This window comes from Chrysemys picta, chromosome 19, assembly GCF_011386835.1.
Source record: "Chrysemys picta bellii isolate R12L10 chromosome 19, ASM1138683v2, whole genome shotgun sequence".
In the NCBI taxonomy this organism is placed as follows: Eukaryota; Metazoa; Chordata; order Testudines; family Emydidae; genus Chrysemys; species Chrysemys picta.
In genome coordinates this window covers 9,924,343-9,950,738 of record NC_088809.1, presented here as the reverse complement: position 1 = coordinate 9,950,738, position 26,396 = coordinate 9,924,343, and the positions used below count along the sequence as shown (strand labels likewise).

At 45.5% G+C, this 26,396-nt stretch overlaps 1 protein-coding gene across 2 annotated transcripts in view; it reads left to right on the top strand.

Annotated features, from left to right (window-relative positions):
- Positions 1 to 26,396, top strand: part of MNT (MAX network transcriptional repressor) — a 71,336-nt gene that overhangs the window by 10,666 nt on the left and 34,274 nt on the right. Inside the window, exons 2-4 of one of the 2 annotated variants that reach the window (XM_005298893.4) lie at positions 15,499 to 16,084; positions 18,951 to 18,992; positions 19,663 to 19,774. In XM_005298893.4, coding sequence (XP_005298950.2) covers positions 15,499 to 16,084; positions 18,951 to 18,992; positions 19,663 to 19,774 — 740 coding nt within the window. The remainder of the gene's footprint in view (positions 1 to 15,498; positions 16,085 to 18,950; positions 18,993 to 19,662; positions 19,775 to 26,396) is intronic. The other variant, XM_005298895.4, reaches the window with a different exon arrangement.

Sequence of the window (26,396 nt, the reverse complement as noted above, 5' to 3'; positions counted from 1 at the left end):
CCTTTGTGGAAAGCCTGGGAATAGATAGGCCTTGCAGTTTTCCACAAAAGTCGGTAGGTCCAGGCTCTGACAGATCAAATGAGGAAAGAATTCTAGAGGCCAGGACCATCTACTGAAAATATCCTGCTCCTAGCCATACAGCTTGAAGCATTCAAACAGGTTTGTGCACTGCTCCGGGTTAGCATTTTTTCTCTGAAAAACAACACTGGCCTTGTTGGCCATGAAACCAGTGCCAGAAGCCTGCTTGAGGGCGGGTGACTCGGCTGGTGGCGGCGGCGTCATGCTCTGGGCCGCACCAGGGGCGGCCTGGTCCGCATCCTCTGCGCCAGAGACGTGAGGGGGGCGGCCGGGCTCCGGCATGCGGGGGGCGGGGTGCACATTGAGCCCCACTACTGGCAGTTCCTGGGGCTGACCCGCCGGCAGGTGATCCACAGTGAGCTCCTCAGCAGCTTCACGTGGTTCTGGATCCTGTAGCACTTCTAGCACAACCCGGATGCGGTGCTGGGTCACTTTCCTTACCCAGATGCTTCGAAATGGACAGATGAGGAATTGGGGATTCCTCTTGATGATGAAGAATAGATTCACAGCTACAGCTACCAGTGTGTCCTGTGGTGGGATCTCTGAAGAAGTTGAAGCTTTGGCTCTTGTATAATTGTTTCAGCAAATCCACATTGTAAATAAAAACAAGTTACAAGCTTGTAAAAAAAAAAAAAAACAACAACAATATGGCAGAATTTTAACTGTGATCTGGAGCGAGTTCTTGTCAGCCTTGCTGGAAGCAGAGCACATTAGGCTCTTATCAAGTCAATTCCATGAGGAATAGGCAAGTTTTGAGCTTGCCTGAGCCGCTGATAGAAGAGGCCACGGAGGTAAAGAGTTGCAATGATGCTATTAATTGTGCCACAAGAGGACATGGCCCTGTTTTGCTAAGCAGATGCCTGGGCATACCACCCGGTGTGACACCTGTTCCCTCTTTGATCCTGTTTATTAGAAATGACTGGAAAAACCCTTGCAGGAAGATGAATATTGATGTTCTTGTGAACTTGGAGACAGTGTGGATGCTTGTTGCACTATGAGGAGTCCTTGATCTCAAAAAAGCTGTGAAGGCTGGTGACTCCAATGCTTGTGTGCTGTCCTTTGATAAGTAGATGTCTTTACATTCTTAGCTGCTTCTCATTTGCAAATATTAGAGTGGAAATTTCAGAAGCACTCCATGTGCTCCCATTGACTTCAGTGGGAGTAGAGTTAGCCCAGTGCTAACTGCTTTAGAAAATCCCACTCTTGCAGCCTTTGGACCAAAGCTGTGGTGTACTGTACTTCAGTTATTGGAATCTAATAAAACTGATATTGCATGCTTTGTACTTAGTGTTGCGTAAAATAGTGCCAAACAAATGTACCATTTAAAGAGACAGATGGTTAACGCACAGCGCTGCCAGCATGACTCAATGTGACTTCGAGTAAGTCACTTAACCAGCCTGTGGCTTACCTTCCAGAATCTCTAAAACTGAACTATTCATTCACCCACCCGCCAGAAGCATCATGAGGCTTACTTCATCTACAGCTTTGAGATCCTTGGCTGGAAGTTGTGTGAGACGGGCTAAGGATTTTTGTTTTATCAAGTCATTTCTTGTTTTCTTTTGAAATAAGCTTTATTAAAGTAAGCACAGATTTACAGTTAACATTTGACCTGCATATTTAAATAGTACATAGTTCCATTGGGTTTCTACAGGCTTTCTGATAGATCTCAAGCCATCCCAATTTGCAGTTCACAGTCCCTCCTGTGAGTGTTTGTTTAGAGAACATGGGACTGGATTCCATGTTCTCTAAACATGCTGTGGGGTTTTGCATGAAAGCCATTCAGCTGACAAATAGCTTCTTATAAGAATAAACTGGTTTTCTGGGTATTCCTTCAAAAAAAAGCAGTTGATGCTCAATAGAAAAAAAATTGAAATAAACATCCTATTTACAAACAACTCTGGTGATTATACTCCTAAGGGCCCATCATATGATGCAGTGCAGTCAGTAGTAAATCAGGTGCCTCTTGTGGTTGTTCTGTCTGCTGAAGCCATAGTTCTACAGTTTCACATCTGGACTCTCTATATCGTTGTACCTTCCGCCGATTTCAGACTGTCAGACCCTTGGCGTGTGCCAGGGAAAGGGGCTCAGTTATTATACAGCGTTACCTTTTGAAGGCAACGGCGTTATAGCTTTTGTATAAATTGTGTCATGATGACTAACAAAGGGGGGAAAAAATAAACCCTGGTCTTTCCTTTGACTTTGTTTTCCTTTGAGTGTTTTGTCTCTTGGCAAGTAGGCACTATCATGTGAATAACACAAAAAACACTACGCCCCACCCCAAAATGGGAGCATAATATACAAACCTCTAGATCTGCTGCGTTGGGAAACTGCCAGCATTGGAGACCTGATGGAACAAGGGCCCTGAAGCTTTCTGAGTCCACACGCAGATCATCAGAAGCCATTTCGAGAGACAAAGGCCCGCAAGTATAAGTGTACTTAGGGTTGAGTTTTCTCTGTCATCCAGAAGCCAGGTGTGATGTTGTAATTTGAGTTCCTTCCAACTGTGCCTGGCCAGTAACCTCACATGTTATCTGTGGGCCAGCAACATCTCATTTGTCCAAGCCTCTTGTGTTAGACACCCCTGCTAAGCTTAAAGGGCATCTCTTTATTACCTGAAGACCAGCTTTGGCTCTGTTACTCTGGGGGTCCACATAACACCACTCTGAGGATCTTATTTAGAACTCTCCCCTCCCAGGCTGGGGTAAGAGCTCCCTAGCAGAGTCCTTGGGAGAATAAGGTTAAATGATTTTCCCTTGTACCTGTGTTGAATTGAGTTCCCACCTCACCCCCATCCTTGATTTTTAATGTAAGGGCCCTATATCCAGTCAGGAGTGTGATTCTATGTCAGCTGACTGTGTGCATCTTAAAACCCTAGAAACTGGAGCTGGAAGTTTCCTAGCACTTTATCTGATCTCTTTTGAGATGTCAAATCCTTTGAAGCGTTCTATTTTTCCCCCCACTCAGAACTGCATAAGGACAACTAGATCCAGCTCTTGACCAACGGGACTTGAATTAGGGTTTCAGGAGCAGATTGGTGATTGTGGTGAGGGGAAGTATGCACTGCCCAACAAGCTGTCCATCCCCCATAAAGTACGGTAAAGTAAGGGTACGTCTATACTTACCCGCTGGTTCGGCGGCAAGCAATCGATCTTCTGGGATCGATTTATCGCATCTTGTCTAGATGTGATAAATCGATCCCGGAAGTGCTCGGCCATCGACGCCGGTAATCCTGCTCCGCGAGAGGAGTAGGCAGAGTCGACGGTGGAGCCTGCCTGCCATGTGTGGACCCGCGGTAAGTACCTTTAAGTTCGAACTAAGATACTTGGACTTCAGCTACATTATTCATGTAGCTGAAGTTGTGTATCTTAGTTCGAACTGGGGGCTTAGTGTGGACTAGCCCTAAGTGTGCCCCTTCTTCTCACTTAGCAGCTTATAGGATCTTGCAGTCATTTCCTTCTCTGTTCATTTAGGTCGGGTTATGAGTGTTGCTTAGTTTTCCGAAAGAGCTTCAAATAAGCATGTCATAGTGAAACCTCCAATAGCCTCTCTTAGTTGATGCTGCAGAAGTCTGCATAAAGTCTGATTTGATTTGCTTACACAGATATGCTTATATTTCTTCTGAGTGGGGAAACAGGGACTCAAGCTTTTTGGCGGTAGTAGTGCCTAGTGACTAGTCTTCTGCACCTGAATTGCTAATAGCAAATAGTACCTCAGTGTTAGAAAGGATGGCTTTGTGGGGTGGGCATCAGCTAGGCATACCTACCCTTCCTAGAACCACAAATTCAAATCCCAGCAGGTTTGACTTCATCCTTTAGAGAGTGGTGTTGTCTGAGCACAGGACTGGGAGCCAGGATCTCTTGAGTTCTAGTCCTTGCTCTGCTGCCGACTCCCTCCATGGCTTTGGGCAAGTGGCTTATCCTTGGCTGCCTTTCCCACAGCTGAAGCAGCATTGACTCCCACTTGGAAATTCTCTAAGGTTCAGCTGCTGTGGTGGAAAATAGCTGCTTCCGGCTCTGTCCCTTCCTGTTCCCCAGAAATACACCACAGAGCTTCAGCAAAAGGGTTTCTGCAGGACTCCAGGGTGGGAGATGATATCATGGATTGGTAATAAACCAAAGCCCTATGTCTTCTGCACTGACATTCAAGATACCAAGGTATATTCCTAAGAGTAGGAATTTGTCTCGGGTCCTTTTTGCCAGTATTTCAGCTTTCCACCACTTTGGCAGACAGTGTCACACTCCAGAGGTGGATGCATTTCAGTGCACTGTGCACACAAACAACTAGTGAAACATTTTACCATCCTTTGTGATGAAAGACCATCTTGGAAATACTGAGATATTGATTGTGATTTATTTTCACTTGAATAATACAGTATCAGTAGCCACATCTCCATATGGCATGAGAATAGGGCATCTTGCTAGCACCCTGGAATTGGAATGAAGTACTTGGATCAGCAACAGTTGGGGAAACACTGATGGAGAAAAAACAGCTGGCACTTTTCCTGTGGGCACATTTTTGTTGTGTTAATGAAGGCCCAGCCCCACACTGGAGATATCTGTCAAACCACATCATACTAGAAAGTTGATAAATTGGAGAAGGTTCAGAGAAGAGCCACAAGAATGATTAAAGAATTAGAAAATATGCCCTAGAGTGATAGACTCAAGGAGCTCAATCTATTTAGAAAGAAAAGGTTAAGGGGTGACTTGATCACAGTCTCTAAGTACCTGCATGGGGATCAGATATTTGATAATGGGCTCTTCAGTCTAGCAGAAAAAGGTAAAACATGATCAAGTAGCTAGAAGTTGAAGCTAGACAAACTGGAAATAGGAAATAAGGCGTACATTTTTAACAGTGAGAGTAATTAACCATTGGAACAATTTACCAGGGTCATGGTGTATTCTCTATCACTAACAATTTTTAAATCAAGAGTGGATATTTTTCTAAAATGTATGCTCTAGAAATTATTTTGGGGAAGTGTATGGCTTGTATTATACTGGAGGTCAGTCTAGATCACAATGGTTCCTTTTGGTCTTGGAATCTGTGACTACAGAGACAAAGGATAGAGGCTAGAAAGCAGATGGGGGGGGGGGAAGGCGTTAACATCTCTTATAGAGGAAGGAGTGAACAGTGTGAGCCCCAGAGCCAGGAGAGTATTATAAATAAACCATAGCCCCTGGTATTCAAGGTGCGCCTAAAGTGAGGCAGATGCCAAGTGCAGCTGGTCAGCGCTCACCCTCATGCTATGCATGTTCCGGCTGAGCTAGCACCGAGTGCACGTGTGTTGTGTGTGGAGAAAGTAGTTTGTGAGGATTGTGCCTGTATGTCATAATTCTGCATAAAAACGGTCACAGGTGAAAGGCCCATAGGAACTTTTAAAGGCAAATAGAACCATAAGGTATGTAGTTTTATCCCCATGTGTCTTACTCCTGGCCCTTGCTTCTTTGAAAGTCCCTTCCATTCAAACCAGTGGCTCCAGCCAAGACCAGATTTAGTATTTTGCTCTGGTACATTGAAGGATAATTTTTTGAGACAGCATCCTCCTCAATCACTCATTGCTCACAAATTCCCGCCCCTTCCCCAAAAAAACCCCAACCCTCCATCAGCTTTACAGCATCAATCTTCTGTTCGATGTGGTACTTTTCTGAAACTGGGATGCTCTTCTTCCCACATGAATCAGGCTCCTCAGTGCCTAGGGTGGAGGGTTTGAGGATCCTAAGAGCTGCCTCTGTAAAATCAGGTGACAATATCCTGCCTTTCCTAGGGTGGATGGACTTGACCGTCTAATAATACTTAGCTCCTATTTCATCTGTCGGTTTCAAAGTGCTTTAAAGAGGAAGATAAATATCATTAGCCCCATGTTACTGATGGGAAAACGGAGGTGGAGTGATTTTGGCCAATGCCACGCAGCAGGTTGAAGGTAGAGCCAGGGATAGAATCTAGGTTTCTTGATTCCCACTTCAGTGGAGAATAAAGGGGTGAATGGTTGGGGTCAAATCAGGTCGGAAAATGACTCAACCCTCTTGGGCATGGGTTGGGTCAGGTGGGCTCGAGTCCAGGTTAGGCTTAAAAACTAGGCCCGGGCAGAGCTCTAGTGCAGTGCCTTATTCACCGTAATAGATCCTGACTTAATAGACCCTCATTACTATGATCCTTATACACTTGAGAGATGGATGTTGAACTATCAACTGGGGAAGAAGGTAAAATCAGCTAAACAGAAGTGTATTCAGTAGAGATGGGAGGGAGCAGTTGGGGTCGGGTTTTGTCATTTTTATCTGAACTGCCAAACTCAGGAATGCATACTTCATTCCATCTCCTGTTCACACCTGAATCCAGGCCCACACATGTGCCACTGCCTACTTCCCAGCTGTTATCTACCTTTGTGTCAGCAGGGAACCACTTCTTGAGGGAGGGATTGGGTCCACCATCACCCACCGCGCATGTTCTTGTCATCGGTTTCTCATCTTCTCAGCTCCTCTCTCCGCAATCTGCAAAAGCAGAAAATAGTCTTCACACTTCCAATAGTAGTTTATTTGTAATGGCCTTGTCCTGCCATTTTCCAAACACAACCAACAGTGCTCTCAGTAGAGTATAGGAATGAGGACGTGAGCTGCATCATGAGTATTATTTATTTTACAATGGTAAACCAAAAGTATTGTGTTGCTTTTGAAGTCTAAGACCCTAACGTGAAACAACCAGCTTCCTCCCCTCCCTTCTTTGTCAAAGTCTGTCCTCTTTTCCTATTCTCGACAGGGGGACTCCCACCAGAAAGATCAAATCAAAGCATGTCTTCATGTCAGAACTCAGTTGTTTGTAGCTACAATGTCCCGCCCAAACATTGATAAGCAAACTTTAGCTCTGTGGCATTGTCCTCCAGACAGCTGCTTATTGCTTCAGTCCACTTGGGACGCTGGGATAGGTGATGTTTGCTGTAACATAAGATGCTTATGTTAGTGCTGCACTGAAACATGAAATGACCACGATGCACTGATACAGATGGTCTTTAAAAGCTGAGCTAAGGTCCATTTCTAGCACAACTCAACCGGATTTATTTGTTCCATTTTCCCCAGTCCTACCCCATGAAGCAACCAAACTGCCGGGAAAGGAATCCTCTGTTTAATAAACAGTTATTGTACTTGGTATTCAATATACACTACTAACATTTTTATGGAGGGGCCTGTTTACGCACAAAGAAACAGAGCATCATCTCTAGTTAATAGTAAAAGGCGAGATTTTCAAAGGCATCCAGGGCAGTTAGGCAGCCAAACCACATTAACATCCAATGGGATTTTACCTTTAAAAATCTAGCCCTAATTCCTTTAAATGCTTTTGGAAATTCTAGCCAATAGGCACGTAAATAGACATAAATTACATGATTCAAAGGTAGAGGAAAAAGAATAAACACCTGGGGACCGATCTGGTGTAAATTGGGAGTAAGTACACTGAATCACACTGATGTAAAACCGGCGTGCAATCAGCCAGAGCTTCTGTGTGGCACGTACAAGTTAATAGAGTAATTTTTGAGTGTTCCCAGCTACCTGAAGTATTAGATGGTTCAGATATACACTGAAATGTGTCAGTATGTTGGACCTGCTTCTCTTCGCATTGACTGCAGTGAAGTTCTGATTTATGCCAAGAGAATTAGGCCCAATGCATAACTAACTACAGGTAGAGTTATGGAATGTTCTCTCTCAATATTCCAGCATAAGATGACTGATTTGGCAAAGACAGGCGCTCTTTACACCTGATTTATGAATGCTGACGGTCTGATTTATGAATGCTGTCCAGTTAGGAGCACTAATAACAGCAGGGATCCATCAAATTGTAGTCTTGCAAAATGCGTTTCCTTGAAAGACCGCACGCAGCCTGCTCCTTCAGTGAACTTCTGCATTCTTGACAGTGGCCGCTCCTGACTGGCGGTAGCAGGAGGCCTGGGTAGCTCTGTCTGCAGAACTAGTGCTTGTAATTGCAGCTTGAAAAAATGTCCAGGCCAGTTGAAGGGGAGGCGTTAGACTTAAACCCAGCAGATTATTATATAACGGAGTTAGAGTCCCTGCTGCTGTGTGCTTCTGAACCAGTCAGGCTTTAGTACTCGTCCACTGGTCAGAGAATGTTGACTCTGCTTCCTGTATCCTCATGTGACATGATTTGCTGTCTCTTCTGTTTCTGTTGCTGCTAACGCTGCCGTCCTCCTTTATTATGTGCCGCCACTGTAGTTGGGTTGGCAGCTGAACTAAAATCCTCAGCCCGAGGGACTGAAATCTATTCACAGAACATAGGCAGCTTGAGCAGCGGTAGTGAAAGTTTCCCTATTCCAGTGTGCCTCCTTTGTGACCTAGAGAGAACCCTGGGGATCAGAGGGGGGTTCCGCTTTCATGGTCCACTCAGACCATGGTCCACATTCTCTCTGCTGAGAATGTCAAAAGCGGGTCACAGTTATGAGGGTGAATTTTGGGACGTTGACCCCTGTTCAGCAATCTGTGTGGGCCAGAAATACTGGTGACTTGTATGTGAATGTCACAAACATCATGTGTGTCCTACATATTGGATTTGTATGAGATCATTTACTGGCTTGTAAGTGAACTAATATGAAAGTGGCCCTTTATGTGTGTGTGTGGACTGTAATATCTGATCTATAGGGTGCCATTTGCTTCTATATCTGGGTATATGAAGCGGATGGGAAAAAGTTGCTTGAGATCACCCAAGTTATGTCATACAGACTACTAAAGAGCTCTTAGATGGACTTCTTAAAATCATAGAATCATAGAAATGTAGGGCTGGAAGGGAGTTCAAGAGGTCATCTAGTCTCACATTGAGGCAGACAAATGTTTGTCTGACCTGTTGTTAAAAACCTCCAATGATGGGGTATCCACAACCTCCCTAGGTAACCAGTGCTTAACTCTCCTTAAAGTTAGTAAGTTTTCCTAATATCTAACCTGAATCTCCCTTGCTGCAAACCAAGCTGATTGCTTCTTATCCTAACCTCCGTGGACATGGAGAATGATTGTTCACCAACTTCTTTATAACAATGTTTTACATATTTGAAGACTGTTATCTCTAAACTAAACATGCCCATTTCTTTCAACCTTTCCTCACAGGTCATGTTTTCTAAGTCTCTTATCGTTTTTGTTGCTCTCCTCTGGATTTTGTCCAATTTGCTCACTGCTTTCTTAAGTCTAGTGTCCAGAGCTGGACACAATACCGCAGCTGAGTACCTCACCAGTTAGGCACAGGTATAAAACTGAGAAGGAAGTCCGGGCAGAGAGTTCCCTGTGGTTTGATGAAGCTACAAGCACTGTTTCCATCCCATGGAATCTATTTCCCAGAGGTATATCGGGTGTAATTAAGAGAGGTGTCTTAGGCCTGGTCTACACTGGGGGGGATCGATCTAAGATATGCAACTTCAGCTACGAGACTAGCGTAGCTGAAGTTGACGTATCTTAGATCGACTTAGAATTACTTACTTCACATCCTCGCGGCGCGGGATCGACAGCTGCAGCTCCCCCATCGCCTTGCTTCTGCCTCTCGCCAAGCTGGAGTTCAGCAGTCGACAGGAGAGCGATCGGGGATCGATTTATCGCGTCTACACTACACGCGATAAATCGATCCCTGATAGATCGATCGCTACCCGCCGATCCGGCGGGTAGTGTAGACATACCCTAACGCACAATTTTCCCTTTTGCATTTTCAGGAGCAGATGCCAGTTCAGTCCTTTGTGTTTGTAAACAACTCAGGTCATTGAGCTACTGGTGTCAGATTTGGGCTAAAACATCCTTGAAATGAATCCTGTAGCACAAGAGAGCCCAGCATTTGTGATGCCGAAGGCCTGATGGGCAGCTTGTCGGGAGCCTGAGTGAGGCCTGTACCTGCTTTGCAGATGCATTTACATAAATATTTCTGAGCAGGAGTATGTGCCTGTAACCATACTTTCCTGCACTCTTATCTTCCTGGATGAATTAAATTTGCTCATTGTATGCTTTTCACTAACAACGCTGATCTGTACATTGATTAGCATTGTCCTCACGTTGGGGTCACAACACCAGGGCAGCTGCAGGCCACATTCTGGGCTCTTACACTATTTTTATCTCGACTTAAATACCAGGAGCCAGGACAGACATTCATTCATCATTGACTTCAGTTGAGTTATCCCAGGGATGAATTTGGTTTCAGGATTTACCAGCCTTAACCAGACTTGCAGTAAGTCCAGGAGCTTCTGTTTATCAGACCAGTATTTAACTTCTTACAACTAGTTAGAGGTTCTCCTTCCATCCATCACAGGCAGTAAAAACTGGCACCAGTGTAGCGCTGGTGACATACCCCTGGCCTCTGTGAGCAGAAGTGCCCAGCAGCTCTAATGCTGGAGTACCTGCTCAAACAATTAGTCATCAGGTCACCGGGATCGAATTTCCTTTTGCATTCTGTGCCAGGGCCATCCTGTTGGTTCTGGCTGCAAACCAGGCAGCAAATTGGAGCAAAAGAATTGCAAACAAAGGGCTTTTATTTATTAGTTCTTAATGTTGTTTGGTTTAAGTGAATCAGTCTGAAATGGTTGGTAACTCAGGTTTAAAATCATTTACATCAGTGGATTTCTGTTGATGGGTGTTTGCCCTTACATCTTCCTTTTAAAAAACATATGTCGATAATGTTATTTTCCCAATATAGCTTATATTAGAGGAGGCCAGAATCAAGGTTGGCACCCAAACACCCCCTTGCTTTGAGGATGTCCAGATCCCAACTTCATCACTTTGATCTCTGTAACAGGCTGAATCCAAATGCTGCGTATGAATGTTCTGTGACCTTAAGGAGAGTCCAGATGATATGTGAAACTCCTTCCAAGCCGTTGAGTTTCACATGCTTTCCAGCCAAAGTGCCCCCATCTCACAGAAAGGGATGGAAACCTAGTCCTAGTTTTTGAGCATGATCCAAATGTTGCCTTCAGTTTTTCTAGATCAGTGGTTCTCAAAGTTTTCTATTGGTGACGCAGCAAAACCTCTGAGTGCAACCCCCCCTTATACATTAAAAACACTTTTTTATATTTAGCACTATTATAGATGATGGAGGCGAAGCGGGTCTTGGGGTGGAGGCTTGCGACCCCCCCACGTAATAACCTTGCTACCCCCAGAGGGGTCATGACCCCCAGTTTGAGAACTCCTGCTCCAGATGCTGGAGTGTACTGAACCACCAAGTCCTTGGACCAGTCTGTGGTCCCACTGGGTTTATGCTTTGCTTATAACTGCTGCTGAGAAATGAACCAGGATTCTCAACATTTGTAGGCAGCAGCTGTAATAGAGGAGTAAAAGGGAGGCTTCTTTCCCTCCTCTGCCTCAGCCGGTAGGAACCACGCTGAGCTGCCCTCAGCTGGAATTTGCTCTTTGCATATTTTACACTGCCTGCTGCAGATACTCTTCCTTCTGAGTTTTGTATCCCCTCCCTGACATGCACTGGGCCAAAGTCTGCTTTCAGTTACTCTACTGCAAGCCTGGTTGATTCTAAAGCAGGTCTGTGCCGGTTTATCTGAGCGCAGAATTGGGCCTGAATACTTTTCTGTGAGTGGGTTGGTGGGAGGAAATATCCTGTATCATGTCGGACAGCGAGCATGCATGTTGGAACGGGACAAATGTTCTTTCAGAATCTGGAAGAATATTTTATTCCCCCACCTCCTTCCCCACTTGCCCCACTAAGCAACTTAACTAATGCAAAAAGCTTTTGTTTTTAACGGAGGAAAACGGCCATGAAGTGGAACTGAGCTTTCAGCTTTGTGTATGTGAAAAGGATTGTTTAGCTGTGTGTGTTGGAAGATTGCTTGGTTTGGGGGCTTTGTTTTTTGTTTTGTTTAACTTTTATTTAGTTATTCCCTAAGGGGAATAGTTTTATCAGTGGTGTTTGTCTCTCTTACAAAAGGGAAATCCCCTATTAAATGTAGGTTGATGTGGGTTTCTGTTTTTGTTTAATTTGACTACTCTTCCCACGTTCAGTGCTGGCCAATGTACTATGGGGATAGGAGTCATCAAAGGACTAGGTGGACAATAGAGGAATTGCATTACATTTTAAATAAAGCGAGCGATGTGATGTATGGATTTTTATGGTGGATGAAGACCAGTATTAGATGTTTGGGGTTCATTACTGACGCAGGGCCAAATTCTGCTCTGTTTTAGAATCCGCAGTAACTAAAATGCTTCAGTGGAATTACATCAATGGCACGTATTACATTATTTATATCGTGGTAGCCCCTAGAGGCCCCAGCTGAGAGCAGGGACCCATTGTAGTAGACTCTGTACACACAGATAATGAGAGATGGTCCCAGTCTAAACAGAGACCTAGACAGGAGAAGCATCTTGCCCAAGGTCATACAGCAAATCAGTGTCAGAGCCAGGAATAGAACCGAGGTTTTCTGACTCGTAGTCCAGAGCCCACTCCCTTGGACCACACTGCTCCTGTAGTACAGAGATTATCATGTCTAGCGTCAGGAGGTGAAGATGCCAACCCTGCTAGAATAAGCAAGTGCTCAAATTCCACTTGCTCAAAATCCCCATTTTCTGGGATTATGAACCTCCTTTATATCCATCCTGTTTTGACGCTGCTGTTTTGGGGAAAGTAGTAAAAAAATGGGGCTCCTGATGTGCAGTGTAAATATCTTCATTGAGTCAGACATCTTACATACATACAAGGCCTCGTGCTTCATAGTACAAGCCAACCGCTAGTTTCTCCTTGGACAGTTGTGTTTGACAATTGTGGATGTTTCTTGCATCTTCCTCTGAAGTATTTGGTACCGGCCACTGTCAGAGACAGGATAGCAGAATATATGTATCACTGCTCTGATACAGCCTGGTAATTCCTTTGTTCCTAAGTATTTGTAGTGTATCAGAGGGGTAGCTGTGTTAGTCTGGATCTGTAAAAGCAGCAGAGTCCTGTGGCACCTTATAGACTAACAGACGTATTGGAGCATGAGCTTTCGTGCGTGAATACCCACTTCGTCAGATTGCATCCGAAGAAGCGGGTATTCACCCACAAAAGCTCATGCTCCAATATGTCTGTTAGTCTATAAGGCGCCACAGGACTCTTTGCTGCTTTTAAGTATTTGTAGATCATTAAGAGGGAGGAGGGGTCACTGGTACACAGATGCAGTCAATGGACCAGATTCGTGACTGCAATCACTCATGAAGACTTGAGGGCGGTGGATTATCTGCCCGTTTCAAAGGAGTGAGTTGGTTTTCTAGATGTTTGATTTAAAGCTGGGAGGTGTCGAGATGCCAAGTCAATCTGTTTGTATAAATAAATTTCAGTTGTGCCGTATTTGCACTATGAAAGCCAGAGACCTGGAATGTGTTTCATGAGGTTTATTTTGCCAGTCAGGACACACACATTTTGTCTGGTGTTGTCAAAACACATGGCCACACGCATGTCCAAGTTAAGTTAAAGGGCCGACTATAATGCACAATGGCAAAGAAGTGTAGTTTATGAGCCTTATGCTCTTCTCTGGACAGTTTCACATCAGTCTGTGGGTTTCAGTTGAATTCCTCCTCACTGAGGGCTTTATGCAGCTCCCATTGAAGTCAGTAGCCAACCTGCCATTGACTTCAGTGTTGCTGGATCACACCCTCACACAGCTGTAAATCAGAAGGTTCTCCAGCCCAACAAATCCATTCTGTCCTGAACTCACTCCAGGGAGAGCAATTTGAACCACATGCCCACTGTTGATATTACACAGTCTTTGAATGTGCTGGATCACATCTGTGTGAATTCGAAGAGAGGCGTGCCTGAGTCTGTAGGGGTTGCCTGTCTCTCATATACAGGATGTCCTTAGGGAGATGAGGCTGAAATTATTTTTTTTATGCTGGATACCCTCTGCTGTCTCTGGGCCTGATCCTGCACCCATTGAAATCCATAGGAGTTCATCATTGCAGCTTTAACAGTTGCAGGATGGGGTCCTTTTAAAGACATTCAACAGCCCCTTTGCCTATTTATAAATGAAAAAGGAAGAATTGGACAGATGTGCTGTGGATTGAATTCTGCTGCTGTAAATGAAGCTACAGCAGTTTCTTTCTAGAAGTATATAGGCATACAGAGCTTGGAGGATAAACACACCGGGGAAAGGGTTCTCTAGAAATGCACTGTTTTGAGGGCTCAGTGCAAAGGGCCTACTTAAAATTGTGTGACGTCATATGGAGGCAAGGACCAGGGCTTCTCTTTTCTTAAGTTTCCTTGTTTTGTTTTTTTTCTCATGATGAAATGTTAAGAACAAGCTTCTGGGAGGCAAGGGGTTAAAATAAATGTGCTTCATGTTTATTAATGCCAAGACTCCAGATTTGCAACCAGGGTTCGTTCAGAGGTATTTAGATCTGAGGTTTTGCTTTGGACCTGTCTTTAGTTCAGGGTATAAGATAATAGCTACGGGGGCCAAAAGGTATTCTCTGTCCCAGCCAATATATACGTTATTGCACAACTAGCTAGACCTGTTGTGAAAGGGTTTTTATCATCCTATGAAGAACCAGGGATCAGGCCACTACCCGAGGCAAGATGCCAATCTTTATGGTCTGTTGGTCTTGTCTGGTATGGGAAGTTCTGTGTAACAATAAAGGCAGTCAGGCCCAGCCTTCCAGTTTGGCGGGGAGGGGGAGGAGGGTGTCAAATTTTGGGAAGAGGAATTGGGCCAGGACATTTGCAGTCCCACTGCTTGAGACAGTAGGAGAAGGATTATCTAGTGGTATGTGTCTTTTAAGAACATAAGAGCAGCCAGACTGGGTTAGAGCAAACAAAGGTCCATCTAGCCCAGTATCCTGTCTTCTGTCAGTGGCCACTGCCAGGTGCCCCGGAGGGAATGAACAGAACAGGTAATGATCAAGTGATCCATCCCCTGTCGCCCATTCCCAGCTTCTGGCAAACAGAAGCTAGGGACACCATCCCTGCCCATCCTGGTTAATAGCCATTGATGGACCTATCCTCCATGAACTTATCTAGTTCTTTTTTGAACCCTGTTTCTGCCAGAATGCCTGGTCTCACTGCTGCTGGGGAGAGCAGGCTGGTTGATTTGTTGTTGAATGTGTGCAGGCCCCTAAAAATCGAGGGTTAGCAAGCAGTCCCTTCAGTTTCTTGTGCTGAAGGTCTGGTTCTGAAGGCAGCTCATGTTGTATTTTAATAATCTATGCTTGAATAAAGGGGAAATGTAGGGAGAGAGAAGCATGATCCAGTGGCTAGATTGCAGAACTGGGAATCAAGAGACCTAACCTCTATTCCTTACTCTGCACTGACATACTGCATGGCCCCGGGCAAGCCATTTCATCTCCCTGGGCCTCAGTTTCCCCATCAGGAAAAGCGGGTGGGGGGATACTGATACTTACCAATTTTGTAAAAAGACCTAAAGATGGAAAATACGGTGTCAGGGAAAAGTGCTTCACTGTTGGCGCTTTTTGTTTTCTTTTACAGAAGAAAATGAAAAGCACGAAAAGCTCCGCCTAGAAAGAGAACAGGAGCAGAAGAAGGCCAGCGTACAAAAGGTTAACAATGCCTTTCACCCAGAGGACCCAAGGAACGAAATCCCAGCAGTGCCCATCTCTCCCCCTGCACCAGCTCCTCCTCCTCCTCTGCCGCCACCCCTAGCAGCCCCCATATCAGTCATTCCCATCCCTGTGGTCACTAGCTCACCTCAGCAAGCAGCCCAAACCACTCTGTCCCCTCCGCTCATACAACGCCACCAGCCTCTCATAAGCACTCCCAGCATCAGCAAGGAAGTGTCATCAGTTGCACCTGTTATACAGAGACCATCTGGCCCACTTCTTCCAGACGGCAAGGCTGCTACGCCCCCTTCAGGTAGCCCCAAGCAGTTACCGCAGTATGCAGCTCCAGTACTGGCCATCTCTCAGCATCACCTGGTTCAGCAGCCAATACAGCCCCAGCCTCAACCACATCAACCTCTGCAGCAGCACCAGGCACCGCCTCAGCAGCTCAATGCTCTTAAGCTGGCCCCGGCAGAAGATGCCAAACCAAATGAGCAGAAGAAGAGACCTGGAGGGTGAGTCCCCAGAAACCGTTGTACAAATGCGTCATGTTGCCGCAATGTAGGATCTTTGGAGAGCTTGTGGGGGAAAGGAAATGGAGGAGGAATGGGATCTTTGAATACTGCATCAAACCAGAGACACCGCTGCTTTGTGGAGGGTTCTCCAACCCTGTCCACAGTCAGATCACAACCATGCAGACGCCATGAGCGTTTGAATACATTTGTTGGCGGTGGGATTTTAGCTTGGCTTTCTCTGACCAGAACGCAGGTTTTTGTCTGACCCCCGCACTACATTATATAACAGTTCGCTAGACTACCTCTCTGATCTGGAACAGTGCTCAGGCAAAAAACCTGTCCCTGATGGCCAGGGAAACCATGCAGGGACCCTGTTAGCAACAACTCTGTTTAAACGTGTCATTACAGTATCCCAGTGCAGACAGCATCGTAATTATTTCTTTGTGCAATGATCATTTTAAATTCTAAATTAAATGACAGGTGAGCACACGGGCACCGTCCTTCACAGAGAAGGAATGCCCTGGCTCTGATGTGCAGAAAGTAACAGAGCAAACATGCTCACATTTAGCTCTGGTGGATGAGGTCTTTGTGGTTGGCATCTTAGTTCAAGAATTAAAGGGGAACCTTGTTGAGACAAAATTATACAATCCTGGCCTGGAGACCCTTTTACCTTTAAGGGGTAGTGACGGCATTCAGTCCCTATTGTCCATTCAGCCTTCCATGCCTCTGCTGAAAACAAGGATGCCAGATGTGATGCTGGCCTTTTTGGTGTGCATGGCTGTTCACCAAGAACTGGGTTGGTACCAAGCAACGAAAAGTGGCATTGTCTTTTGCTCATTACCAAACTGAGCTGGATTTGTACCTCTCTAGTCAAGAGGTTCAAAGCTTCATAGTCCATTGTTTACATCCTATGCTCGCCAGTCCCCTCTGCATTAGTTCTCAGCATTGCTCTAATGCGACTGGTAAAACAACAAGAATGGAGGGCTGTGAATTCTGCTCATTTGTGGAGAGAGGGTGCCTGGCATTGCTGAAGAATATCCTCCAGCCCTTGGCTGACTAAGGAGTGATATTGACTCTCTGCCAAGGGGGAATCTCATCTTGTTCTCCGCAGCCAAAGGATAATGGTGCCTTGAGAGCAGGGGAGGGCTATAAGGTGTAAGAGAAGATTAAAGGATCCATAGTGTCTTTTGGGGATCAGAGGTGTCTGTCCTCTACCTGCTTTCCTGGGAAGAGGGACAGAAAAGAGTCTAAACAGGAAGCTGTGAAGAGGATGGCATTTTTTCTCCTCAAAATATGATTATAATTCCAGCTAGAAAGGTTATGATCTTTACCGCTTGATTATCAAAAATGCCAGTTGCTACCAGGATTGCTGGTGAAAAAGAGATTGCTCGTACAGATGGCTAGTTAGACACGTAACTGGCCCTTTGTGTTCATGCAAGTCCATAGTCTATGCAATTCCAGTGATTACGCTTCCTTAATAAGTGAGCAATTGGGTGCCTGATTTTTGGGAACAGGCCCTAAGTGTTTCTTTCTGTTTTGTAGAACTAGCTCTGTTTTTGTGGAACGGGAAAAGTGCTGCTTCAAAACGGATCACCAAAGCCCCAGTCCCTGGGTCAGTCTGTAGGACTCTGCTTGTTGTAAGCAGCCATCTCCAGACTTGCACCCATTATTCCTGGAGGGTTCTAACAATGTGCAACACACTTGACAATTTGGCTTCAAACATGATGTGCTTGTTTCCAGGGCAACAGGACTATTAAGTTTTGCACTCCATACCAGGCGTGCCTGGATCTAAGAGCCTGTACCATACGCTGAGCAAGCCACCTTGTAAATGCTACCCTGTTTAATGCATGTGGGTCAGACACCTCATGGTCTGTGCTGTTGTCTCTCCAGAGCTGCTTGTCCAGACACACGTATATGGAGAGATGTTTTATTCAGCTCATAAACGTTTCATGGGAAAAGGCCCTTGGCTATTTATTTTTAATTGATTGAATAGTTTTAGCTCTTATTTAAAAAATGACCCCACTTGCAGCATATTTTTAATTAAAGGTAAATCATTTTGTAGAGACTTTATGGACGATACTAGAGCTCTCTCCCCGTCTAATAATATACCATAGAATCTGAACACCTGAGCTAAGTTGTAGTGAGGTGGAGGTGACATTTGTGAATTCATTCTGAAAGAAGTTTTTCTCTGTTTTTATAAAAATCTGGAGCACCTGGCCCCTTACTGTCTTTGTTGGACAGTGACTGGAGAATTCTGTTTTCCTTGATTATATTATTTCATATTTATATTTGGTTACATTATTTCAGTTACAGCAGAAAACGAAAAGCTTTAAAGTACGCCTGCCAAGTACCATATGTTTTAGTTTATAATTGCAGAACTCCCACTCCGACTGGTGGGTGGGCATGGATTAGAAATGGGCCTGAAGTCTGGCTCCAAATACTCTGTCAAAGCTTGGATATATCACTATAGTGATTAGTGCTGTATACATACCCAAAATTCACACTAATGTAAATACCTCTGAGCTTTGCATCTTGTCCCCTCTTTAATGTATATACCTAATATACTAACTGGAACCTATATCTACCTAGTATACAGTATATACATTATATATTGTGTATGTGTATGAGATATATGTGTGTGTTTATAGTATATTATTTACATATATAGTATAGATCATATATATAATAGGTCTATACTATATTTACAAATAATACATTATAAATACTTCTAATTTCTGAACACTTTTCAAACGTTCTTTACAATCTCCCCCTATATCTCAGATGCACACACTGCTGAAAGCTCAAGCTGAATGGACATAGTTCTAAACCTGACACTGAGTTTATCTTTGTTCTGTTTGGGTTGCAGGGTTGGGACCAGGGAAGTACATAATAAATTGGAGAAGAACAGGTGCGTAGAAAGCCAGATTTTTGTTTATTGTAACACCCTTTCCTTTGCTTGTAGTCTATAAATACTCGTTTTTCTAGAAAGACTTGAACGAAATTTGTAGCGACTTTAATTAATCCTATATTACCCGGCTTCCTTTTAGCTGACTTTTGTCTCTGTTGCTTCCTAATATGTTTTGCTTACTACCTAATTGCATTACAATAACCTTGCAAAGCCCTAATCCAGCAAAGCACATCAGCACATGCATATTATTATTGTTGCTTATCATTGTATTAAAGAAGTACTTAGAGGCCTCACCTGAGATCAGGGCCCCACTGTACTGCAAATAAATAGTAAGAAACAATCCCTGTCCCAAAGGTCTTACAATCTAAATAGGTAAGTGGTGAGAGGGAAAACAGAGGCACAAAGAGTTGACAGGATTTACCTAGGATCACACAACACTTCATTGGCATAATTGGGAATAGCATCCCGGTCTCATACGCTCCAATCCAGTGATCTACCCACTGGAACACGCTGGCTCAGTTTTAAGAGTGCAAGTAATCCCGCTGACTGCAACTCACCGGTTTAAATGCTTTGCTGGATCGGGCCCCAAATTAAATCCTAATCCTCAATCAAATCACCTTTTTGGTTTATGGTCCTTCAAACTGACGTGCAACTCCTGTTGTTTCTTCAGACGTGCACATTTGAAAGAATGCTTTGAGACGTTAAAACGCAACATCCCCAGTGTCGATGACAAGAAGACCTCAAACCTCAGCGTTCTAAGGAGTGCCTTGCGATACATCCAGGTATGGCCTTCTTGCAACTGATTGTTACTCCTGGTTGTGGATTCGAGAATGCTTTACTTGATGGAGCAAAAATCCAGTATTACGTTTTTATAAAGTTTATTGTTTTCATCTTTGGTTGAATTCTTTTGGTTTCAATGCTTACAAAGGTAAAAGGAACAGGGAAAGTCTCCTTAATTGATAGTTGTCATTCGTAACTTGCAAAATTTTCAGCATCTTTGGATCTGCTAGGACTACCTTGTGTAATCCAAACTCCTGTTGTCAGAAACTAGTTAACCAGAAGTAATTCATGCCCATGAGAGCAATCCATTTTGGATCATATTTCACTCTGGTGCAGTGGGCCACCCGGAGGATTGTGTAGCACTTAAACCTGATTTTACGGGGCTTCAAAAGGGACGTAAGTGGTCTATAACCCAGGCGCTGGTCCTCTGCACCCCTCGTGCATTTTTCTCCCTGGGTACCTAAAACATTAGTCATTTTTGTGACGGTTTTGAATTTCTCTAAAATTTGTGGGGGGAAAGAGTATATATGAATATATGATGTGCTCTATGGCAGGAATCTTGAGCTACGGGCCTGGAAGCTAAGAGTGGTTGTAATGCAGGAGTCGTCAATGAGAGATTAAGGATAAAATTCAGCCCTCGTGTAAGGAGGCCCGACTCTTGTTGAAATCGGTGCACAAGTTTTTCGTGATTATCTATAGCTAAGTGTGGCCCTGTCAGTGGTGAAGGCCGGACGCCTTGTTCATATGCATTGCTCTGTAGATACCCAACACCTTTTCCTTCTTTAACGTTTGTCAGAGTGGTTAAAAAGGAATTCCCAACACGGTGCTCTGTGATTGGAACGTTACCGTGAGCATGAGTTAAAACTAGCTTTGTTATTTAAGATGGGTGTTTCCTAAATATCTGTACATGTGGTATCTTACTGCTGACTTTCAGAGGTGCTCAGCACCCACAGCTCCCAGTGATTTCACCTGGAGATCTAAGTGCCCAGCAATTACTCGCCAACTCTCAGGATGAGACCATGACTCATCCCTTGGCTTTCTTATCAGCTTTGCTCAATTGTTTGTTTGTTTGTTTGTTTGTGGTTTGCCAGGAGAGCTGCCTTCAGTGGGGGAGGTTTGGGGGTGTGGAAGCCCGCCAAATGTCAATGGGAACCAGCACCTAAAGGCTGTGTAAACAAAAGGAGCAGAGCCGTGTTCCCGAGAAAGGTCATTTCTGGAGACGCAGCTGTTTTGCAGCTAATGGGCACCGGAAAAGTCGTGAGCCTTTCGTCTGATTTCCAAAGCAGGTTGCTGTCAGTAAGGAGCTGAGCTTCCATTCGCGCTAACGGAGACAGAGAGAGCTGATCGCCTACTCTCACATCTGGGAGTCGAGTCCGGAGTCACGATGTCACGAACAGAGACGTCTCTGGCATTGTTAGCTGACACTCTGTGAATATTGATACAAGTGCAGATCTAGCCCCAGGCAGACTGTTCACAAGCAGAATTTCTATGCTGTGCCTCTGGAATGCAACTTAAAATTCTCCTGAGGATGTCATTGGGAATGACTGGTTCTCTCTGTCTCTGTAGTCTGGATCCATCGTAAAATGCCTTGAGGGTTAGGAACAGTGCAGACTGCAGCACCACACTGTAAACAAATGTGCAATCAGATCTGTAAATTGCTAAGATTTAAGCTCTTGCACTAATTATAACAGAGCGTTTTCCTGATGATGGAGCTGTTTGTAAGAGGAGGATAAATGTTTCCATTCAGTTAATGAAATACGTGGTCGTGTCCTTAAGTGCCTAGGACGCATAATCTGCGTTTAGGACAGTCCAAAACGTGGCTGTTGACGCAGAAGAGCAGCCCGCTTCCCATGAGTTTTCACCATGTGGTATCTGCTTCAGTTTTATCTCTGAAGTGCCTCTCCTTTGCTCATCCATTCTTCACTTAGGAGGCCAGTCATTATTTGTGCAGACCTGAGTGGCAAATGAAACTAATGTGATGCTGGGTTTACAGCTGCCCAGTTGCTTTTGAAAAATGTCTTGGGAGCGGTGTACTGTTTTGGGGGGGCCTGGAGAAAAACACATGCCTATGCACTCATCTGTACGCCCACCGATTGGAACTGAAAGTCATGTCAAGGTAGTATATAGTTGCAGCATACCTAGCCATTCAGTCAAGTGACAAATGCAGAAATCCAGGCCGTTTTGATGCCAGGCTATTACAAAAATGGCTCCAAACTAAAGCAAATCTTTGTATAATTATCCCCATTCATCCTTCCGTTAAGTTCACAACGACCACATTGTGGTGTCAGAGCTTTCAGGTGCCTGCTGTTCATTTCTTCCTATTGTAAAAGCCACTTCTTGTCTTGGAAGTTATAAGTAAAGAAAAAAGAGAAGGTGAAAGGGTAAGAAAGCAACGCAGCAGCTTCCTCTTCCCCTTCTGCTCCAAGGGTGATCTCATCAGCTTTCCTCTAGTGAAGTCCTTGGTAGGTTTCGGCCAGACTGGGAGAATTGTGCAGCATGGGGAAAGAAAACATAACTGGGCAGCTGACCAAGCCAGGTGTTAAGAGTTGTTAAATAGGAAGCCACCAATATTTGAAGCCTCTCCAGTTTCAGTCTTGCCTCTGAAATATATCCAGTGTTTCAACCAGCCCACAGTACCTGTGATAACCTCATAATGGCATTTTGCAACACCCTCAGTGAACCTTCTGTAGGAGATAGCCTGGATGGCAATCTGCATAAATCCAAATGCAGTGGGTAAGCTCAGGGGAGCTTCTGGCCCCATACATCCCAGGGTTCACAACAAGAGAAAGCACTAAGAAACAAAACTGGGGAGATTTCCTCTCAAAAGTGCAATGCACTGGTGTCAGAGATTGTCATGAAGATCTTCACAAACCCATCTGAACAATGGGCTTTGACGAGTCCAGAGAATGAGGGCTCTGGACTTTTCCCATCAAAACAGTTAGGCCATTGGCATCAGTGGAGGATTGTCCAGATCCTGTCCTACCTGCGCTCTGCTCACACGAGGCCCTACAGGTAACTGAACTGTTTCAGTTTCACTGTGCAAGGTTGGGAAGGTTATGGGGTGTGGATGTCTACCCGCCTGCCCACTGTGGAGCTATGCACCGTGGGGACTACATTGATGGTAACGCAGGCCAGGGGACAGGGTTGGGGGCAGGTGCATCTGCAGATAGTGGGTGCATACTGGTTGTAGATGCTTTTGTGGCTTGTTGTAGCATTGTGACGGGGAGGTGGGGGGAGGGAGGCGAACTCCCACTGGATTGGTGCACTTGGCGTTCATGCAAAGGGACAGGATTTGGGCCTGGCTGAGGAATAAGGACCAGAGGGCCAAGCCTGATTGCCGTTGCAATTTCATCAATGCAGTCCTGTTGCTAACAGGACTGGTTAGGCTGCTCTTATTGTCTGGTGAATAATTGCGATAAGCTATTTTGAAGTTTTGTGGTAAGAAGTGGAAGATGGGCAGTTCTGTGCTTTCCTTTTGAAAAACACCTCTACAGTCAGATTCAGATGTCACTACCAATTAAGATCTTGCCATGCTGGTCATAAGAAAATGTTTTACAGTGGATGGATTCAGCAGGGCTAGTTGGAAGCTGACAGTCTGTCTATCTTTATGTAAAAGATTTAATGTAGTCACATTTGGGCAATAATATGCTGCCCCCCCCCCCCCCCCCCAGGTAGCCCTTACGTCTCTTTCTTCCTGCCATTTCAATCCCCAGGACAAGACCAGTAGAGCAGAAAGATACCCCAACAATCCTGCCTCTGAAACATCACGGTAGTTAGTAATGCATTTCTCTCCATTCCTGGGTAGGGCTGCGCCTGCTAGCCCTACCCAGGGCGATGAGGAAGTGAAGCTAATTAATTGGTGTTTGCACTAAGCAGACAGTGTGTGGAGCTGATTCGTTATAAATGTAGGGGACCCAATTTGAAGTTGTCATAAATGTGTGTGATTCTTTGGCAAAAGTGGAGCAACACCTGCTTATGCCATTGATGAATTTGCTGCAGAAGGGGAATCAGTACAGGCCCCCTCACTTTGATCATTACCTCTGAACACCAGTGCAGTGGCCTGTTCTTGCCACGTCTGAGTCTTGTGCTGGGCTTCAAGGCTGAGACAGGAATAGTACTGCTAATTTGTACTGTATGACTCCCCACGTACTAGGACTTCATGCTATGATCCTGGCAGATCTCACAAGCTAAACCAGGTCAGGCCAGATCAGTACTTGGATGGGAAACCCCAAGATCACTTTGGTGTCCTGGGAAGTGATATTGGTGATTCAGTAGGTGGCACTTTTTTCATGCTGAGTCAATAGTGAACCTGAATTCCAGCATAGTGTCAGGGGACTGCTGGCCAGCCCTTCTTCAGGGTGAGGCGTGAGCCGAGGCCCCAGCAACTTGTAATCATTAAAGATCCGAAGGCCTTTTTCATAAAAAAGCGCAGAGAAGTGTGATCAGGGTGATTTCCCCTCCCAAAATCCCCATGACTGTTCCGTTGTAAAATTCCTCCTACCACCTGCTGACTGAATTTCAGCTCTGTTATTCTTGCTGCATATGGGTGCCTACTGTCGTGTTAGGGAGCTAGATGCACCACTTCTTCAGTTTCAGCTGGATACAGTTTTGATTTCCTCTCCTAAAGGGCTATGGGGTGTTTCTGTGCCCTGTTAAGTAGCTCAGAGATGGGCCACAATGCTTGATTCTCTCTGTAAATCTTTTTGGGAGCCTTCAAGATAACGACGTCACACCTGCAGCTCCAGGCGCCCCCATCCCACCATGGGGCATGTTCATTATTTCTGATCCAGTACTGCCTCTGGTGTGCTGCCCTGGTGAATCATGACACGTCCCTTTTAACGTGGCCTGAGCAGGCCACCTCATCACATCCTCCTGCTTGACTGAAAACCCCCCTTTCCGCTATTCTTCCATAAACGCACACATCAGTTTTACACCCACCTCCCTTTTGTCTCTCCCCACCATCCCAGGGGGCGAGGCAGAGCAGATGGATTAGATCAAATCTCTGGTGGATTCTTGGATGTCAGGGGTTCAGTTGAATGACCTACTAGGGGGGCGGCAAAGAGTGGGAACCCAGATCTCCCCAGTTTAGTGCCTTAGCCAGGAGCCTGCGCGGACACGCAGACTGTCGGAGCCGCATTTCCGAGTCGGAGCGGCTGGATCGGGGCGTGTAAACGCCTGCCAGTCTCCAGGGCAGCCAATGCCGGCTCGCCGGGGCGGGGCGGTGGAGCCAGGCTTCGGGCCGTGCACACACCCCAGGGTGCAGCGTCCTCGCGATGGCGGTGAAGGTCACGGTGACCGCACCAGCCCGCCCGCTCCCTTCCCCCTCCCCGCATCCACGTGTGCAGCGAGCACATGGCGAACGCCCGCCCGCCCGCGGACGTCACCGGGGCGGCCCGCCCAGGCGGGCGGCGTGAGCTGCACGGAGCGAGGGCGGAGCTGCCGAGCCGCTGCGGCTTGTGTAGCCGCCGGGGGAGGGGGAGCAGCGGCTGCCTCTCTGGCGGGTGGGTGGCGGCTGTAATGCGGGGAAGGAGCCCCCGGAGAGCGGGACGTGCCTTTGCTTTCGGGCACTGAGCGGGGGTAGGGTGACCAGACAGCAAGTGTGAAAAATCGGGTCGGGGTTGGGGGGTAATAGGAGCCTATATAAAAAAAAAGACCCAAAAATCGGGACTGTCCCTATAAAATCGGGACATCTGGTCACCCTAAGCGGGGGGGCAGCTCTCTGCAAAATCTCAGATTGAAAAATAAGAATAATTACTAAAGAGATCATTCCAACCCAGTTTAGTTTTCGCTTTTCATAAGGAAAAGAAACGGGTCAGTTTCACTTTTCAGTTTCCTGTCCTAAGGCAGCAGGGTAAGGTGGGGGTTTCAGGTTCCCCGGGACTGGTTACCTACAAATGAAATACCGATGGCATTTGAATTTTAAAGGCCCCGGAACCTAAATTTGGGGCCACCTTCAATCCGGCGGTGTCCCGAAACTCCCCATTTGGTAGTGCTAGGGGGACCAGATAGAAAGTATGAAAAATCAGGATGGGGTGGGGGTAGGGTGACCAGACAGCAAATGTGAAAAACCGGGACGGGAGTGGGGGGTAATAGGAGCCTATATAAGAAAAAGACCCAAAAATCGGGACTGTCCCTATAAAATCGGGACATCTGGTCACCCTAGGTGGGGGTAATAGGCACCAATATAAGAAAAAGCCCCGAATATTAGGATTGCCCCTATAAAATCAGGACATCTGGTCACCCTAGATAGTGCTTTCAATGTCAGATGTAGAATCAGGAATATATGTTCCCCACAAGCCCCCTTGGCCACCCTTTTGGCTTTTTGCCAGGTATCTATGCATAATTATTGTTTGCAACTATTTTTTTTTCAAAGTTTAACACCCCCTCAAAAAAAATACAGCGTGGGATCCACAGAATTATGAAGGGCGAAGTGGCAGCCTGTTACGTGTAGGCTGTGCCTTCACTGCAAAAAAACAGGTGTGTCTTTACATCAAGATAGCTATCTTGCTGTAAAAATCTCAGTGGAGTTTTTACCTCGATTAGCTACATCAAGGTAAAAATTAAACTCCAGGGTAGGGTTGAGTCCAACTATAAAAACTACCTATGCCTTGTCTCAACTAGGAT